Here is a 20352-nt window from a genome sequence, read left to right on the forward strand (position 1 = left end):
TCTAAAGTATCCCAAACGTGCTCGATAGGATTCAAGTCCGGTGATCGAGCTGGTCACTCCATGCGCATAATTGTTTCCTGTTGAAGATAATCATCTACGATGCGAGCCCTGTGTGGTCTTTCGTTGTCGTCCTGTAACAGGAAAGCATCACCTACTGCCCTGGCATATGGGCGCACATAAACATCAAGGATGTCATGTCTATAAATCTGAGCATTCACGGTTCCCCTTGGAAAGACATGGAGATCTGTGCGTCCACCCAAAGAGATGCCACCCCAAACACAGACACTGGCCCTTCCATATGCATCTCTTTCATGGATGTTTGATGGATGATAACAGGTTCTAGGTTCTTTCCATTTCAAATAACGCATACTATCACTTTCTAGACTACACCTGGACTCATCCGTAAAGAGAACCGCACTCCATTGATCAGACATCCAGCGGAAATGTTGTCGTGCAAACTGAAAACGGTCCCTCCTATGGTGTGACGTGAGTGGCACACCAATGGCTGGTCGCCTCGCATACAGATCACCTTCGTGAAGCCTTCTATGCACAGCTGATGTTGACACGAACCTTCCGGTGGCTGCAGGAAGGGAGGATCTAAGAAGAGTTGGAGTAGTAGTTCTATTCCTGCGTGCACCTAATGTCAAATATCGGTCATCGGCGCTCGTCGCAGCAGTTGGCCATCCTTGGCTGAACCTCCTAGATGCTGAATCTGTGGTTTGAAATTGCCTCCAAAGTGTATGAACCACATAAGGACTCACATTTAGCCATCTGGCCACTTCTGTTTGACTTTGTCCTGCCTCTAGTCTCCCAATGGCTCTCCATTGCAGTTCTGCAGGTAAATGATGCTTGGAGGTCATTGTTACAAATTGGCTATCTCAGATTTCTGATGTCACTGTCACAGTGAAATATGTGGGCTTGCTCTCAAACATGGACTTTTATGCTCCTCACAGATGACGTATTCCGAAAGCAGCGCCACTAATTTGCATATCGCAGTTTTACTCAGCTACTCTTACTTGACAACATATTCAAATTTTACATGGTTTGGCTTATTTTTGAAGGAGTTATTGCTATTTTTGTGATTTTTCCTTAATTTATGATAACCAGTGTACTTTTGGCTAGATTGTGTTTTTTATTTTGGCTGTTTCATTGAAGCCCGAGTTAACTCGGGTAATGCCATGAACCATAATAAATATATTTTTTTTTTTTTTTTATGTGTCTTACTATGGTGATGCTGCCATTGGTAGATAGGGTGTTTTTGAGTGGCACAAGCTGTTCTGAGAAGGTAGGGGAAGAATGGAAGACAACAACCGCTCCAAACGCCCTTCGACCAGCAAGACCAACCAAAATGTGTCGCGAGTGAAAAATTTACTGAACAGTGATTGTAGGATGAGTATCAGAATGATTGCTAATGAATTGAACATTCTTCAAACCCAAGTTTTTGAGATCATGGCAGAACACTTAGCCATGAGGAAAATGTGCATAAAGTTCGTACCGCGAGTGTTGTCAGAGGAGCAAAAGGCCAACCGTAAAGCAATCTACCAGGATCTCTTTCATCATGTCAACGAGAACCCCGAATTTTTGGACAATAAAATGATCAGTGATGAGACATTGGTGTTTGATTACGATCCAGAGAGCAAGCAGCAGAGCTCAAAATGGTGCACCTCTTCTTCCCAACGCCCCAAGAAAGCACGAATGAGCAAATCCAAGCAAAAGTTCATGCTCATTTGCTTTTTTGATCATTATGGAGTTATCAACAAAGAGTTCGTACCACCCTGACAAACAGTTAATTCAGTTTTTTATGTGGAAGTCCTCACAAGAACTGCAAAAACGCATTGTTCGTGTCTGCCCATCCATCGGCAACAACTGCAGGCTGCACCATGAAAATGCGCCAAGCCACACAGCGTTCTGCGTAGTGAAGTATCTTGCCTAGCACAATGTGGTAACACTGTCTCATCCCTCCTACAGGACTGACTTGGTCCTGCCAGATTTTTTCTATTCCCGAGAATAAAATCGACGCTCAAGGGGAAGCATCATGGCTGGGTAGAGGCGGTTCAACAAGCCATGACGAGGGAGTTTAACAGCATTTTGGTCCAGGCATTCCTGGAGGCATACGGAAATTGGAAAACGCATTGGCAGCAGTGTGTAGATGCGGAAGAGTGCTACTTTGAAAAATTCTAATCTTCTGCACTATTCTCATAAATATATATATATTTTTTAAATGAGTCTTACTACTTTTTGAAGACACCCTGTATGTGGCCGATTTCCAGTTTTATTTAAAGGTGGGAATAAATATTTCCTCGTTATCATAAACGACTATAGAGATTAGCAAGTCAGGTTTGCCACTCAAACAGGAGAATGAAATTCCCTGACATTTCCAGGTTTTCCAGGTGTGTTTTAAGAAAATTCCAGTCTATCTGCGTAACGCATGTTGGCTGTGCTAAGAGGTAAATTAATTATGGTTTTACTTGAAAACACAAAAATTTGCCAATTATGTGTGACATACAGGGGTTGGACAAACACCTTTAAAAAAACATGTTTCTTTGCTTAATATGGTGTAGGAAACCCGTTGGCATCCAAAACAGCTTGCAGTCTTCTCGGAATGGATAAATACAGTTCCTGTATGTTTGCCAAGGGAATATTATACCATTCTTCCTGCAAAACGGTGGCAAGTTCAGATAACGATTTTGGCGGTGGATAACGAGAACGCACTTTCCGTTCCAATGTAGACCACAAAGGTTCGATAATATTCAGGTCTGGTGACTGTGGTGGCCAGGGGAGATGGGACAACTCATCCTCGTGCTCAGAAAACCAGTCCTGGACAATGTGAGCTGTGTGAACAGGGGCTTTGTCGTCTTGGAAGACACCATCACCATCAGGGAACAAAGTTTGTACCATGGGATGAACTTGATCGGCCAAAATGTTCACATAAGTCTTGGCAGTCATGTGCCCTGACACAGTTATCATGGGGCTAGCAGAGAACCACGATATGGCTGCCCAAACCATAACAGAACCCCCGCCATGTTTCACTCTTGGAAACAAGCAGTCTGTATTATAGGCTTGAGATGGCGTTCTCCAGACGTAAACTCGGCCAGTAGTGGGAAACAATGTGAAAGAAGACTCGTCAGACCATATTACTCGCTTCCACTGCTTATAGTCCAGGCTTTATGACTTAAACACCACCTATTCCTGTTACGGGCATTAGCATCACTGATGAGTGGCTTCTCAATTGCAGCACGGCCAGCAATTCCCTGTTTATGAAGCTCCCTTCTAATTATTTTGATACTCACAGGGTTCGGTAACACAACATTCATTTCAGCAGTAACTTTTGCAGCTGTGGTCTTCTTATTTTTCGTCACAATTGCCCTTAATGATCGTCTCTCATGATCACTCAGGACACACTTTCGTCCGCGCTGTGATTTAGCAGATGATGTTTTTCCGCTTTTCAAATATGCGGAATAAATCTTCGATACAGTACCTCTTGAAACACTAAACACCTCGGCTACCTTGCTTACGGAAGCACCTACCATACGTGCTCCAACAATTTGCCCACGTTCGAAGTCTGTTAACTCTGACATAATGCAATGACAACCTCACATAACAGTACTCCGACAACAACTGAACTGTTTAGCACATTTAAGAAGTTGTATAGGTGGTGTCAGTAGTCAAAAACGCCAGCGCCACCTACATATTTCATTAAAATCAATCTTTCTTTTCAAACATGCATTTCACAAGGTGTTTCCATATTTTTGTCCATCCACTGTATATATATATAATCCCCAAGGCATTACTATTATAACTATAATAGGAGTTGTTTTCTCTACTGAAGATTGAGATTAGAATCTGCCCAATCTGGATTAAAAAATGTCTTTTTTTGCAGATATTTTGCAGCTAAACGAAATAAAGATATCTATTTAATGATATTTTTATATAAATTCAGGTATTTTATATTTATTTAGCAGCATACATAAGCAAAAAATATGTGCATTAAATTTCATGATGGTATATCATCATACTGCTAGAATTAATTTCAGAATTATGCCAGAGAAAATTTCCTGAAATTTGAAAGTATTATTTACTAATAATAAATAAATTTAGAGGGAAGAAGCAACATTAAATGATACAAATAACATAAAAATAAAGATAATTACTTAAAAACTGAATTAGAATAATCAACAATATTTTAGTGAATATAGTTATATTAAATGATTAGCCTAGATGACTGATTACTATTTTTTTATTTTGCTGCAAAATGAAAAATAAGGCATTTATTGAAAAGAAGAAAAAAAAAGTTTAAAAGATTTTGCTGTAAAATCCTAGTATAGGGTAAGGCCTTGCATGATTTTGAAAATTGTCGTCAACACCAAAATGACCCGTTTACCCAACATAATGTCGCCAAATCCCGTGTGTACCGTACATTAAAAAGGAAAAAAAAGGATTAAAAGATTTTGTGGTAAAATCCTAATACACTCTAAAGGCCCCGATTTTGAAAATTGTCACCAACACCAAATGACCCGTTTACCGCTCATCATAATTTCGCCAAATCCCGTGTGTACTATACATGGAGATTAGAATAGAATACATGGAGGTTATTCTAACCAAAGAACGTCAATGTAAAGAAGGAAAAGTTCCATAGACATAATGCTATTGCCCGCTAGAAAGCGGAGGGAACATTCGCCAAGGGATTTGGCGATGGAACCTGGTGGCCAGAACTTCACTCTCCACGATGTGTACAGGACATTGAGGAACATGTGCTAAGAAGAAATGTTCTTTGACAAAACGTTTCTTCTTTGAATTTTCGCAATAATTTAAACATGGATTTTCATGGTTTTTCTCCCTCAAAATAACTAACCATAATTAATTTACTTGCGCAAAAAATATTTTCTTTTCCTTTAAAATTTAAAACGATATTCATTTTATAAATTCTTGATAACGTGACCTTCGAACTTCAACAACGGCTTAGAGCTTTGGCAACAGATATTTCGCACATGAACGTTCTTTGGCTGTTTCCTCCTACGCTGGAACGGAGCCACTCCTGTTGCAGAGAAGTTTTCCTTCTTAACATATTCTTTGATTCTAACATCCATAGTACCATATACTAGGATTAAACTGATTTTGTTTTAAATGAAAATAAGTATTTTGTTTAGTTCAACATGCACTGCAAATGTGCATGCGATTTTCGGAAGTTACTGGAAAACAAAAGTTGCTGGAAACTTGCTTTGCCTTTCTAAAAGACAATTTAATTGGAGCTGTGAAAATTGGCTGTATGCCAGCTGCCTGAATGACTCTGAAGTAATACACAATTCGCCAAGAAAGTGATCGCTCCCAACATCAGTGCAAAACTCGCTTTTTTTAGGGGGGGGATCAACATACGAAATTCCCTGACTTTTCCAGATTTTGACTAAAATATTTAAATTCCCTGAATTTTTTGGTCAATTTTCGAATTCCATGACTTCTTCCAGTTTTCCAGGTAGCATGAAAACCCTGGCAACTGTACATAGCTTGAAATATAAAAATGAATTGTTCAGTAATTTAAAAAACTATCACAAGCATATGAAAAATATGACAAATAGAAAATTAACTAGTATATGCATCGGTAATGGAGGTGAATTTTGCAACTGGCAATATGAAAGGTAATTAGCCAAAAATAGAATTAATATTGAGCATACAATTACTAACACCCCCAGATGAGAAGACTGTTTGTGAACATTTTAACCCAATGACATTAGATGCAGTTAATGTTATGCTTAGTGATAGTAAAATGGGAAAAGAATGGTGGGCTCTGGATGTTTTATACACACTTGGAACAGGGTGTGTCATATGAGTATCCAAACTTCTGATGAAATGTTTTTCATTCGAAATCCCAGTGTTATTATTTTTTTTAAGTATGTAAAGCATATGTTGGCATACCAATTCAGACTAGAGATAAACTGCAAGTTAAATGTAAAAAATGAACCATGGTAGATATACCAAGGAAACTAAGAGGTATAGATTATGACTACCAGAAGAAAGATTAATAGAAACTTGCAATGTGAAGTTTCATGAAGAAATGAATGCATTAAGATAGCATCCTGCTCAAGAAATATAAAATTCAGTTTAAAGAATCTAAAGAATCAGAAATGTTATCAGAGTCAGATGAAGAACAAGAAACTCCCAGAGACCTAATAGAATTATTAGAACACAAATCCATACCAAAAGAAGATTTAGACATAAAATGGCAAAGAAAAGCAGTTAAGAAGGCAGATGGGACACAGGTAAGTATATATTACTATGTATATAGAATGAACACGTGTTTTATATTCCATCATCACAATGCAAAATACTGTGAAGCCAGAAACATTAAATCTGAAAAAGAGATGTTTGACTTTAATAGCAGAAACAAATACTTCAAAAAAGTTAATTTTGTAAATTTCCATACTTGAAGAGGCAAATTCTGTAAAAATTTTCATTCCACAAAAATTTTCAGCAAAGAAGTCTACAAATGTGCAGAATGGGATGTGACAATGAGGGAAAAAATCGACGCAATGAAGGAAAAAAAAAAAAAAAAAAAAAAAAAAAAAAACAAGAGAAGCCGAAAAGAGAAAATATACCAGGAACCAAATGGGTCTATGCACTAAAAATAAATAAAAAAAAAAAAAAAAAAAAAAAAAACTATGTGTTTAGATATAAAGCACATCTTGTCACACAGGGATTCAGGCAGGAAAGAAGGAATTTTTGACGATGATTTTCATTTTTGCTTTAGATAGCAAAAATGAAAGAGATTTAGATAGCATTATTATTTCTCAAAAGCAAAGTATGTTTTTTAACATATTTCTACCCAACCACGTTCACAGAATGGGAGAAACTGCAAACATTTTTTTTTTTTTTTTGTAAATTTCATAAAGAGAACAGCTATTTTGGGTCAGGACCCCCCAAAAAGAAAAGGGGAGTTAAGATTTTTAATTACGTCCAAAGGGGCTATTTTTAACAATTTGTGTGTTACCTTTATTTATTAAACATCATATTCTACGTACTCAAACTATAAAATTCAGTTCAACAGTGTTATAGCAAATTAATTTTAAAATGAGCATATCTTTGGAATTTCCGATATACAGTCTCTCGCGCTGGAGATAAAAATGTTTTTTCATACAGTGTTGCCATTGCTCACTTTGAAATCATTTAGTTTTTTAATCAAAAATTCGTTGAAGTGTTACAAAATCTGAAATCAATAAAACAAATTCCAAATTAGGGTTTCCACATGCCCATATTCTATGGAAGTTTACGTTATTCAAATTTTGATGGCTTTAGGTACCATTTGTTTTACCACAATGTGAGAAAATACATACATTTATGCAGATTCTTCATTTTTAAATTTCTTTAAATGTAAGACAGGGCAATAATACATGGTGGCAACGATTTGAAAAGTGATACAGCCTTTTAAAATTTTCAATGCAAAATGCCAAAACGAAATTAATAGTCCTTCAGGGCAAATTACCACTTTGGACAAAAAAGAAGTTTAATGATTACTGAAATTGCAATAAAAGATAAATCCAATGCATAAAATTGACTAATTTTTTCTCTTAAAATTGTGTCTTTTAAATAAACTGGCTTAGGACAAAAAACAAAAGTGGATTAATCATCTAAGTTAAAATATTAAACTATTTCTAAACAGATTATTTGCAAATCTAATTTTCTTTTTTAAAATATTAGCAATTCAAGACTTCATAAGAATTTTTAAAAAGTCTATGCTTTTAAAATGCTTATACAAAAACAGAAACATTCAAAAAATTATAAAATATGAAACTAACCTTGGCACAGAGATACAGAAGGTTAACATCTGGATCATAAAAAGGATATAAAACTCCATTTGTAGTATCTAAAGTCTCAAGTATGATAGGATCTGAAAGAGCACTCTGCGTAGAAGATATTTTTATGTCAGTAACATAGTCAGATATGATATTCAATAGCATTAAAAACATAAATGACATTAAATTATTAACTAACTTCTTTTCTTAAAGCGTACTGCCGTTCACTCATTCGAGAAAAACCAACAGTTAATAAATGACCATTTCTTAGATATATTGCTTTCTGCGGTTTTGCTCCATCATGTCCCATTGCTTCCTAAAATGAATGAAAATACAACTTAAATTTTACAATAAATACAATTTACTTTTAACTTCAGACAAACAACTCATCATAACTAGTTAATTAAATGTGAATAAAAATAAAATAAATAAATAAATAAAATCCAAATTTAAAGATTCAAAGTCATAATGTTTATGGAACGAAAACTTAAAGGAGGATTATACTGAAATTACAGTGCATGGAACCATTAACATAGTATCTGAAACTATAATGGCAATGAAACTTAAGATTTTTTGAATTTAAAATTTACAGAAAAGTCAACTGTATTTTGAAAACTATGGACCTCCATATACATGAATAACAAGCACACATACAGATGATGAGAAAGTCAGCATATAGAGTCACCAATACATGTCTCTTTAAGCACAGTGCAACAAATTACTCCCAGTTGTAGCTTCTTATATTGAAAGGCTTATAACTCAGGATTACTTCTGAAAAATGGAGTCCCTATTTGCCAAATGCTACATTTCAAGCATTCGGTATGTTTTATAAGTGAATCTATAGATTTAATCCTGGGTATATATGTTAGATTTTTATGTTTCAGTTTTTATAAATGTGAAAACTAACTTTTAAAATTAAAAATTACGAAATTTTATGATTTGTACATATTTATAAATATTATTTCTAAATGCACAACCATATTAAAATGACCAGAAATTATTTTTAAAATAGTTGGATTTTTGCAATAAATGCATCTATAATTTAAATGAGCAAGGGTTTTCATCAAATCAAAAGATTTCCATCTCATAAAATTGTTAACTCATTAGGAGGAAAAGGGAGAACAAAGTAAACTGAGCTGAAGCAAATACATATACTTACAATTTTTAACTTCCCAGAGCGTGGATCAAATATTCTTATTTTCTTATCTTTACAAGTTGTAACAAGTCGACTTCCATTCCAGTTCCAACAGCAATGAAAAATAAGGTCTGGGTGGTCCATTTGGGAAATTGCTTCACCAGTACCAATATTCCATATTCTAATTTTACAATCAGCTCCTGTAGTAAGTGAAAAATAGGCTATTAAAAACAAAGATGTCGTAGAACATGCAACATACCAAAAATTAGTCTGAGGAATCATTAATCTGAGCACCAGTTTGAAGAACTGTTAAGTTAAATAGATTATAAGATTACTAGTCTCTACTTAATGATAAAAACTTTCTGCATCCAAAAAGACTGTTATATATGTAGTCACTTGAATAAAAAAAAAAAAAAAAAAATTTCTAAAATCATACACTTTCAGAGTTAACTAAATAGTGATGCATTCTACAGGTTCATGGATTTGGAGGGACTGATGACAACATTTGATGAAGAATTAAAACACAATTGATTCATCAGTATTGAACATGAGAGTTCCAAAGACGCATTACAGTGGTAGAAAAAAAAAAATTCTTAAACAATCAGCAATACAGCCATCAAGCTATCAGACTAACGGTGAAGACAGCAAAGCACTAAAGTACAGCTCCCAATTTAGTCGATTGCTCTCAGAGCTCAAGACACTATTACTGAACTCAATACACTCTCAAGAGACATACTTACTCTGCATACAGGCAGGGTTTATATAGCCTTTGATTTGCCATTGAGAACATTCTGGAGAAAGACAGTAAGAATTTGTTAAAAATCTATGATAATTATTTAGGAAGATCAAATTAGATTCAACATTTCAAACTTAACAATTTTTATTTCATCTTCACCTCCAAACTACACACGTGCACAACCGCGCGCGTTCCACGACTGACTCTTTCCTTGAGAATCTTGGGATAGAATTTTGTGGTCTGTAATCATGTGCTGCCATCTCTCGGCTGTTCTGGGGTTAAATTGGTATGATATTTTTTTAGACTTTTTCAAATAAGATAAACCACAACAAGAGTATCCCCCCAGTGAACAAGCGAAGTGAGAGAACGACAGTATTTACACATACATAGCATAAACAAGAGGGAATTGGAATGCTGGGTTGTCAGTTCCTGAAATCACTTACATACATGAAATTAAATAAAAGTAGAAAACAAAATAAAGTAATACAGGTTAAATCTAATTGACATGAATAAATGAAAATAAAGGTTTTTCAGTTCTGAAATTTGTAGAGAATAATTGTGATATGATGAACATTGAAAATCGAATAACTCAAGAGTAATTATGAGCAAGTTAACCAATTTCTGTGATGAGTCTCTTGCTAAATTTCACAATTCGTCCAGACTTTGTGGTTTTGGAATTGTTGACAGAGTTTCCAGTAGTATTTTTATTACTTTAGGTTCATGCTCATGAGGAATTTGTTGTATTTCATCATTATATATGAATGCAGGTTTCACTCTGTCTAGGGAAACATTGCTTTGCCTGCCATTTATGGATATTTTTATAACTTTGTCGCTTCAACTTATGACTTTGTGGGGACCTGTATATGGTTGAGTGAGGGGTGGTGTTATTTTGTCCACACGAAGGAAAACATGTGTACACTTTTGCAATTCTGGGTGCACAAAGATTCTTATTTGGTGATTTTGGTTGGGAAATGGCTTTAACTGCTGCATTTGTGCCTGGAGTTTCTGCACATACTCATAAGATGGAGTTGTATTTTGGGCACTTTGGGAAAATAAATCTGCTGGAAGTCTTAGTGAAGTTCCATACACAAGATCAGCACTTGATGCTTGTATGTCTGTTTTAACAGCAGCTCAAATGCCAACGAGAACTGTTGGTAATGATTCAGTCCATCTTGGGTTTTCATGGGCTTTTAAAGAATTTTTCAAGACTCTGTGAAAATGTTCTACTAAGCCATTTACTTGGGGATGAAAGGCTGTAGTACGAATTCTTGTTGTTCCCATAATTTGTGTGAGCTCACTGAACAGAGATGACTCAAACTGGCGACCCTGATCTGTGGTGATGGTAGATGGGCATCTGAAGCGGGATATCCATCCTTCGAACAAGGCTCTGCATGCTGTTGCTGCTGTCATATCAGCGATGGGTATCACTTCAGGCCATCTGGTGAACCTGTCGATGATGGTGAGGCAGTACATTTTGCCCTCTGAAGGAGGCAAGGATCCGATTAAATCCACATGCAGATGAGAAAACCGTGCATCTGGTGTAGCAAATGTACCCAGAGGTGTTTTTGTGTGTTTGTGAACTTTGGATTGCTGGCATGCATCACAACTTTTTACCCAGTCTTTAATATTCTTTTTCATATTGGGCCAAACATAGCGAGCAGAAATTAATTTGCAAGATCCTGTTGTTCCTGGATGCGAGAGGTTGTGAAAATGGTCAAACACTATTTTACGAAAAGATGCTGGCACAATAGGTCTTGGAATTCCGGTTGATACATCACAGATGAATTCTGTTGCTGACACTGGGCTGGGCATGGACTTTATTTCTAGTGAATGATTGCTGTTTTGCAGATTTTGAAAATCATCAGCTTTCTGAGCATGACTAAAGGCTTCAAAATCAAGAAATGAGGAATTTGAGATGTTGTTTATCTCAATTCTGGATAATGCATCTGCAACGCTATTATTAACACCACTGGTATGACGAATGTCAGTGCTAAACTGAGAAATGAAATCAAGTTGATGCCATTGGCGCGGACTGCACTTCTTTGGATTTTGCTTAAAGGCCTAGATAAGAGGCTTTTGATCAGTGAAAATGATAAAGTTCCGACCTTCGAGCATGTGCCGGAATCTCTTCACCGCAGTGTAAATGGCCAATAGTTCTCGATCATAGGTGGAGAATTTTTGTTGACTGTTGGTGAGCTTAATAGAGAAGAATGCAATCAGTTCCCAGTTGGTTGTGTTGAGTTGCATCAAGGAACCACCAACTGCCAGGTCACTGGCATCAACCCAAACACTAAGTTTGGCTCCTGGAATTGGGTGACGAAGAAGAGTTGCGGTAGCTAGTGCATCTTTGGCATCTGTAAATGCCTGTTTGCTAGCCTCAGACCATTGAAGTGTTTCTTTGGGGTCGTTTCATTTAGGTTTTCTGCTCTTTTTATTATTTTTGATACCTTCTAAAAATTTATTTAAGGGTGCTAATATGTGTGCTGCTCTAGGAACGAAACATCTATAGAAATTGAATAGACCTAAGAAACGTCTTAATTGAGTTATGGTAGTAGGTTTAGGAAAATTCAAAATACAGTCTACTCTATCTTTCAGGGGTTCTGTTCCTTCTTCAGATACTTTGACACCTAAGAAATTTATTGAGGAAACACCAAAAACATATTTAGATTTAGATGCTACTAATATCTATAGATAGTCTATAGAAATTGAATAGACCTAAGAAACGTCTTAATTGACTTATGGTAGTAGGTTCTGTTCCTTCTTCAGATACTTTGACACCTAAGAAATTTATTGAGGAAACACCAAAAACACATTTAGAAGGTTTAAGGCTAAGGCCAAAATTTTGCAATCTTTCAAAAAGTATTCTTAGATGTGAGATATGCTCTTCCTCAGATTTAGATGCTACTAATATATTGTCTACGAATGCATAAACAAATTTTAAATCTCGAGTAATGAATCTTTGGAATGTGGCTGCAGCGTTACATAGGCCAAATTGCATGCGACAGCTTTCAAATAAGCCAAAGGGGGTGATTATAGCACTTTTGTGGATATCATCAGGATATATAGAGATTTGATGATAGGCTTTAATTAAATCAATGTGCGAGAAAATTTTGCAGCCATGTAGTTCAGAAGTAAAATCTAAGATATTAGGAATGTTATAATTATCTTTTATTGTTTGTGCATTAAGGGCTCTGTAATCTCCTACAGGACGCCATTCCGTGCTGTCCTTTTTAGGGACCATATGCAAAGGTGATGCGTAGTTACTTTTTGAAGGACGAATGTGGCCTAATTCTATCATATTTTGGAATTCTTCTTTGGCAATTCGTAGGCGGTCTGGGGCAAGACGTCGTGCTTTAGCAGTGACGGGAGGTCCTGTGGTTTGGATGTGATGCACTACTGTGTGCTTAATTTCTTGGTCAGCACGGGGTGGTTTTGTGATTTCTAGAAATTCTAATAATAATTTATGGTATATACTGTCGCCAGATACTGTCTTTATTGAATGTATTGCACTAACTCGTAAACTGCATTTAGAGCCAAGATTAGTGTTGCCGTCGATTAATCTTTTTGTGTGGAGGTTAGGCATCAAGTTGAAATTATACAAAAAATCTGCACCAACAATAGGGGTTGAAACACTGCCGACAAGAAAGGTCCATCTGAATATGCGTCTTAAACCAAAGTCTAAGGAGAGATTTTAACTAGTGTAGACGGAAATTGGTGTAGTGTTTGCTGCTGAAAGGGTCATTTGGATGCGATTTCGCCTTTGCAATGCTGTTGCTGGAATTATAGATACGTCAGAACCCGTATCTATGAGGAAGTTGACATTTGTGCGCGCATCTCTAACAAAAAAGCGACGAGAATTGGAGGGCAAGGCTGTAGTCGCCGCTATGCCTCGCCTGGGCCATTTTTTGAAAATTTACAGGGCGGGGTACACTTTATAGCTCTCTCACCAAATTTAAGGTGGTACCAACAGGTATCAAATTTTTTTTTTATTTTGAGAGGGGCTGCGTTCTCTTTGGCCGCGATATTTATTCTGACTACGAGTGCGGCGACGATCACGCGAGATATTATCGATTCTTACGTGCAATTTTTTTATCTCTGCGAGTAAATGTTCTTCAATGGAATCTGAGGTATTAGCATAACAAATATTTGTGGCACTTACCGCTACAGGAGATGGTGATACATCGATGACACGATCCGCAACTTCCGCAGCTTTATCCAAGTTAAAGGCGTGATTGCTGCGAGTATCGACTGTACGAAACTCGGGAGATGCTGTAAAAACAGTTCGAGCATTAGTTCATCGGAAACGCTGTATAACTCAGCGCGTCGTCGCATTATGCGTAAGAGTTCACTTGGCCGGCGATCTCCCAACTGTTCGCCGCCGAGGAGTTTTTTTATTTCTTGATGCGTCGATTTTCCGCACCGCTTGATTAGCTCAGTTTTAATGTGATTGTAAGGATCCGTGGAGTTGGGGGCTTTGATCACATCTCTCACAATTGATGCGGCTTCGGCGGTCAGGTGCGAAACAATGTAATTATAGTTCGTGCGAGACTCCGATATCGCTTTCGGTGTTCCCAATTCAAATGTTGCTTCGCACATAGTGAACCATAGTGCAGGATCGGCAAAGTTGTACACAGGTATCTTTACTGCTCCGATTATTGCTGTTCCTTCAGTCATTTTCAGTCACGTGGCTAAGTCCCAAGTAATATGTAAAAAAAAGAGAAATTTTTTTTTTTTCCGTGCAAATATTAGTTTAAAACAATAACGCTTGGTTGCTGCAAGGCCAGGTCACCATTGTTAAGAATCTATGATAATTATTTAGGAAGATCAAATTAGATTCAAAATTTCAAACTTAACAATTTTTATTTCATCTTCACCTCCAAACTACACACGTGCACAACCGCGCGCGTTCCACGACTGACTCTTTCCTTGAGAATCTTGGGATAGAATTTTGTGGTCTGTAATCATGTGCTGCCATCTCTTGGCTGTTCTGGGGTTAAATTGGTATGATATTTTTTTAGACTTTTTCAAATAAGATAAACCACAACAAATTCGTTTTAGAATGTTCTTGTCCCGTCTACGGCGTTTCGCCAATTTGTCGCCAAATGGACGATTTTGTGCTAAATCTGGCAACCCAGTTTTTCCTTGCAACTTTCTGGCAATACTGAAACCGCCGTCAGGGGAAGCTACCTTACAGCAGCTGGGCATTTCTTAACAATATTTTATCAAAAACATTTCACCATCCAATCACAGATTTTATATCCTACTTACCTGCAGAATTTTTCATATCATAATTTAAGCATCAGCTGGAATATTTCCTTCAACACAATTAAAAATATCAAAGGGATGCTGTGCATCATGTCTATTCTAGTGAACAAAATTTTATATTTGTTTATTCTTCTGTGAATGCCTTAACAGATTCCATTCCTATGTTTATTCATTCTACATTATTAGAATTTTCAACTGTTGATCATAGATGGCTATATAGCATCACTAAGTAAAGCATTGAAATTTGAAAAATGGCTGCTACTTCTGTTTCCAAGTTAGCACAATTTCGCATAGTAAACATTATATAATATTGCTTACATTTTCTTATACTGCCATTTTTTATTCATAATTAGTAATTTTGGACATTTTATTTTAAATATCAGTTTGAGAAAATTGTGGAGTGGGTAGATAAAGATCTAGCGAAAAGAATGAATTGAAACTCAAATGTACCGCTTTATCAAGCCAAAACACCACTGGAAATGTTTATGTTTGGCAAGGAATTTCTAGAACATTTGACATTTGAATCCTACAGGCACAAGTTACAAATTCATAGCAAAATGAATTCAATTGCAATTGACGAAATGAAGGTATTTTGGGGATCTGTATGTGCATGTCAGTTATAGATTTACCATTTAGAAGATGGTAATGGTCACTGCAAACAAGGCAGGAAATGATTTCAAATGCAAAGACCGTAAATCGTTGGAAAGAGATTTGTATGCATGTACATAGTATATGCATGCTGTCCACTGTAGTGAACAAACTGTATCAATTATTTAAAACGAAATATGAATAAAATTAATTTTTTAAAATTATTACTAAGGTTATTTTAAGTAGAGTTTAAATATGTTCTACAACTGTCCATAATGCAGATTTGTTGTTGGATATAATGGCAAATTATTTAATGAGATCTAAATACAAACCTGTAAGTGCTCAATACGTATCAAATTTGACAAGTGCAAAAGTTCATGGAGATATGTGAAAATCAGCAGTTTTCATTAAAACAGTTCTGTATCATATAACCATGACAAGAGGATGAGAGCCCGTTCATTTTTTTTGTGATAAGGGAATGCATCATCTTACAGCGAAAATAATGTTCATGAAGAACAGCAAGTGATCTGCAATAAGATTTGCACCTATTACACATGTGAAGGAAAACTGTTACATTAACTCGTCCTCACATATTCCTACATAATATGCTTCAAACTCATGTCAGCAGTACTCAGTTTGTATACTACTGACATCGATTTACAGCTCAAGTGAACTCTTTGACATTCAAAAACCATCTGTTCTGCTCAAAACAGAAATTTACCAGGCCAAACATCAGTCATCCAGTTATGGCATTTTCTGACACAGGTTGGTGCAATGCTATCACAAAGAATAATTGTATTGGCTGACGACTGCTAAATATAGTAGAATGCTGTGTTCAATGTAGAGTGCAACGAGTGATAGTAGCAATGCAATTTATTACAATATTCCCTTCCTTCGGGGGCCCACCAGCGGCCGAGCGGTAAAGTCGCTGAACACTGGTAGTTCGGTCTGAGGTTCGAATCCCGCAACAGGCTGGCTGCATGGGCATTCTCGTGGTTTTCCCCATGTGCAACGTGTAGACGAGCCAGTTTCCTTAGAAAGTCCTCCATGAAGGCATCCCTCCCCTTAGGCAGATAGCCCTAGTGTGCTTTGCCGTAATTAAATAAACCAAACCCTTTCTTCGGATGATTATCATCCTTCTCAAACCGTGAAGGTCTCTGTTCTTACAACTTCTGTTGATGCTCACTATTTATATATCTGTCCCTGATATTTGTATAAAACTGATGTGTTCTCATTATAAGCTTATACTGCTATCTATTTAAAAAAAAAAAAAAAAAAAAGCACTTGAAAGAATATGCCATTTCAGATTAGAATTTCAATTCTTCTTGGCTCTTACTATATGCTCATGATCAAGCACTACTATGCAGTCAAAAGTCGTTAATCCAGACTCGTTGGGACTTCGGCGATTCCGGATTATCGATTTTTCCGGATTATAGATCATCAGTTTAAATCTGGTAAAATGGCAGTGCAGAAATTATAAAATTAAAAATATGAAACCATAATTTACGAAATAAAGAACAATTATGATCTAAAGTGTATCAAAATTTACAAAAAAAAAAAAAAAAAAGAAAAAAAGAAAAAAAAAAAAAAAAAAAAGGCTTAATATTTATTTGTTTACTTTACTAAACATTTCTTTCAATGTAAGTTGTTTAAGTTGCTTCGTTTTTTATGTGATAATACATTCTCTTTAATTCTATAAACAGACATAATTTCTTGTTCAGTTACAAAGTTCCGCTGTTCAAGTCCTATAATTGCTGTGTCGAGAATACCGACTAATTTGTCAATCGAAATTTTTTCGTTTTCAATAACCTCTGTCACTTTCTTCGCTATCGGAAGCGAATTATAATGAGGAGGCATTTGATTTAAATCATATCAAAGACAGAGTACATCGAGAGGAAATACTACATTTAGTAAGGAATTATAAGCCAAATAAAATAAAAACATCTGCCCTGAAGATAAGGATAGTGCTGACAGATCAACTTCCAATTAATTGTGCGCATGTGTTAAAGATAAACAAACGTTAAAGTTTAGATAAACAAAGGATATGCCTTTATTCATTTTTTGCAGCAATTCCACTTTTTGTTTAATGGACTCCGAAACATTCTTTCGCTTTGTAGATCCGTTACATATTAGTAAATATAAATCGGAAATTCTATTTGACATAATCGAAAGTTCAAGCTTACTTTTATAAAATTGCTCTAACAGTCTGCAAAAAATAATAAGCCGGATCCAATTCGAAGATTAAGGAACAACGCAATCTGCAACATTAACTGAAATAGATAATTAGAGCTTAGCTTATACCGTCCATTATACATTAAACGCGCATTCGTAAACGTATTTTGCACATGCAAATTCGCAGCCGTAAAGGTCAGCGTGACGCATGCGCAGAAAGTTTGTAGCTTTGAGGTCCGGATTACGAGTGTCCAAATTAAGGACTTTTGACTGTATTATGCAAATACCCATGTTTAATTTGTCCACATTGAAGTAAGATTACTATGATTCAGTCATACTCCAATGCAGGACAACTATTGCCACATCCATCCATCATTCAATTACTGCAGTTTTAACAATTTAAAAAGCTATCAGAAACTAAAAAATGTACTTAATGTTTTGATATTAGCTTACACCATGTACTATATTATTTTCATATCCATTTAGATATAAAGTTTGTTCATACCAAGAAAAATTTATTATTTCACACAAGCTCTCTTATTTTTATTTATTTCTTTTTAACTTCGAGAAGACATACTTTTTTTTTTTTTTTTTTTTTTTAACTGCATGAAATGTTATACAAAGTTTACTGAATTTTCTATAAAATGCTAAGTTTGAGTTAAAATTATCTTACTCCATAAATCACGCATCTTAAGTAACCTTAGTAATAATTAAAAAAATTAAATTTTTTTAAAAAAATTATTACTAAGGTTATTTTAAATAGAAAAAATACAATAATTTTCATTTAACTTCTCTAGATTATTTGTATGCAACAAAGGGTTAAATACTACAACTGTCCATACTTCTAATTAAATTGTTTCTGCATATTCTGCTACAATTAAAATAACAATTAAAGACTTTTAGCTACAATCCACATGTTGTTTATGGAGAAATACATCTGTTCTCTTTATTGATGTAACAAAAACTAATTAAGAATTATCCTATTAAAGAAGTATTCTTATCAGTTTCAGACTAATTCTATTTATATTGTATATAACATATAATTTAAAAATTTATCACTTAAAATTGTGTGTATAGGCAAGAAATGAATCATTCATGGCAGCATAATTCAAGCATCAAATGGCATACAGACTATCAAGTACAGATATTCTTTGTGACATAAGATGTTTAATTAACTGACCATCAACATGCTACCAAATTGTCGATTCTCAGTGTTACTGTAATTCATTATGGCAGAACACTTAAAATTTACCTTTCAAATTAAAATTAAATGGTTTCAAATTAAATTTATATAACTCACCAATTTAAAAGCAAGCTACATACTACTATATCTTTAATAAATGTAATTCATACTATTTGTAAATGATAACTCTTTTTCTATAAACATTTGCATTAGTACAGTAAAAGTCCAAAAATCCACAAAGCTTGGGACCAGAGGTTATGTGGATTTTAGGATTTTGAGGATTTCAGGACAGAAAAGATAAAGCATAATATTCGGACTAAAAGTGCAAAATAAATAAGACCTATTAAATACATTTAATTAAATTATTATATACATTATTGCAATAATTTATTATATGCATTAAATTACTATTTCATGTATAAATTGATAATATTATTCATTGCATTATATGCACACAGCATCGAGGTTTGCCGATTTCACCTCATGCAAAGATTTCCGGTTTCGTATTCCGGTGTTAGAATCACTGTTGCTGTAAAATTTCAACAGCTGTTCTTTATTTTTCTGTATATCATACAAAATCGTGTTGCAATTCCATACCCATTCTGCTAAAAATCGAGGAGTAGCACCTGCCTCCATCTTTTGCAGAATTTGCACTTTTTGTGTTACCGTTAATGCAACGCGTTTACGTTTTTCAACGTTGCAAGCAGTAAAATCATGAGTGCGTTTCTTATCTGTCATTGTATTAAAAAGGGCTGAAATTAAAAATATTCTTAATTTATCCACAAAATATACGGATAAAAAAAAGGCAGCACTAAACAATCTCGTGAAATTACAACAAATCTCAGAAAATGCAACGAACGAAGAATTGAGTGAATCGTCTGCTTTTTTACCTCTATGCAGATTAGAGGGAAAAAATTTTTTATCTTATTTTTTAAACTTTTCCAAGTCAATAATTTGGTATTTCCGTTATGACTCATTATTATTCGGTAATTATAATGTCATTATTCGGTAAGTATTTTTTCTTCGATATTTCATACTCATTGTTGCGGTTTCCGGACCCTATAAACTGAATGCTTATATTTTGAGAGGCAATGCGGATTTCAGGAGTTGGTGGATTTTCAGTATTCGACTGTATTATTATTAATAAAAGATCTTTCTAATATCATACATTACACATTTCAGTAAAGAGCAAACTTTCTGCACAATATGCACACCGTTTAAGAAGTCTTCACCTTTTCACAATGAAGAATTGCATTAAGAATTACTTCAGTAGTTTTTTATAACTGAACTTGATCACTAACTGAATGTTGTCTTTTCAAAAGCAAATAGAAATTCAAGAGTAACTAATACTCAATGCTAGCAGCAAACAATCTTGTTATCATAACTTCTGGTATTATATTTAAAATATAATAACTTATCAAATTTCTTTTAACTATATAAAAAAATTGAATTTACATGACATATTAGGTTTGGCTTGATTTAGTTCATT

General features: G+C 35.1%; 1 protein-coding gene across 1 annotated transcript in view; it reads right to left on the reverse strand.

The window, feature by feature from the left end:
• Positions 1 to 20352, reverse strand: part of LOC118185182 (coronin-6-like) — an 83080-nt gene that overhangs the window by 31131 nt on the left and 31597 nt on the right. The window contains exons 4-6 of the mRNA XM_085817741.1: positions 8944 to 9119; positions 7984 to 8100; positions 7788 to 7892 (exon numbers count right to left, since the gene is read on the reverse strand). Coding sequence (XP_085673867.1) covers positions 7788 to 7892; positions 7984 to 8100; positions 8944 to 9119 — 398 coding nt within the window. The remainder of the gene's footprint in view (positions 1 to 7787; positions 7893 to 7983; positions 8101 to 8943; positions 9120 to 20352) is intronic.

This window comes from Stegodyphus dumicola, chromosome 5, assembly GCF_044657685.1.
Source record: "Stegodyphus dumicola isolate Sdum_Otavi_A_Nest chromosome 5, ASM4465768v1".
Taxonomy (NCBI): domain Eukaryota; kingdom Metazoa; phylum Arthropoda; class Arachnida; order Araneae; family Eresidae; genus Stegodyphus; species Stegodyphus dumicola.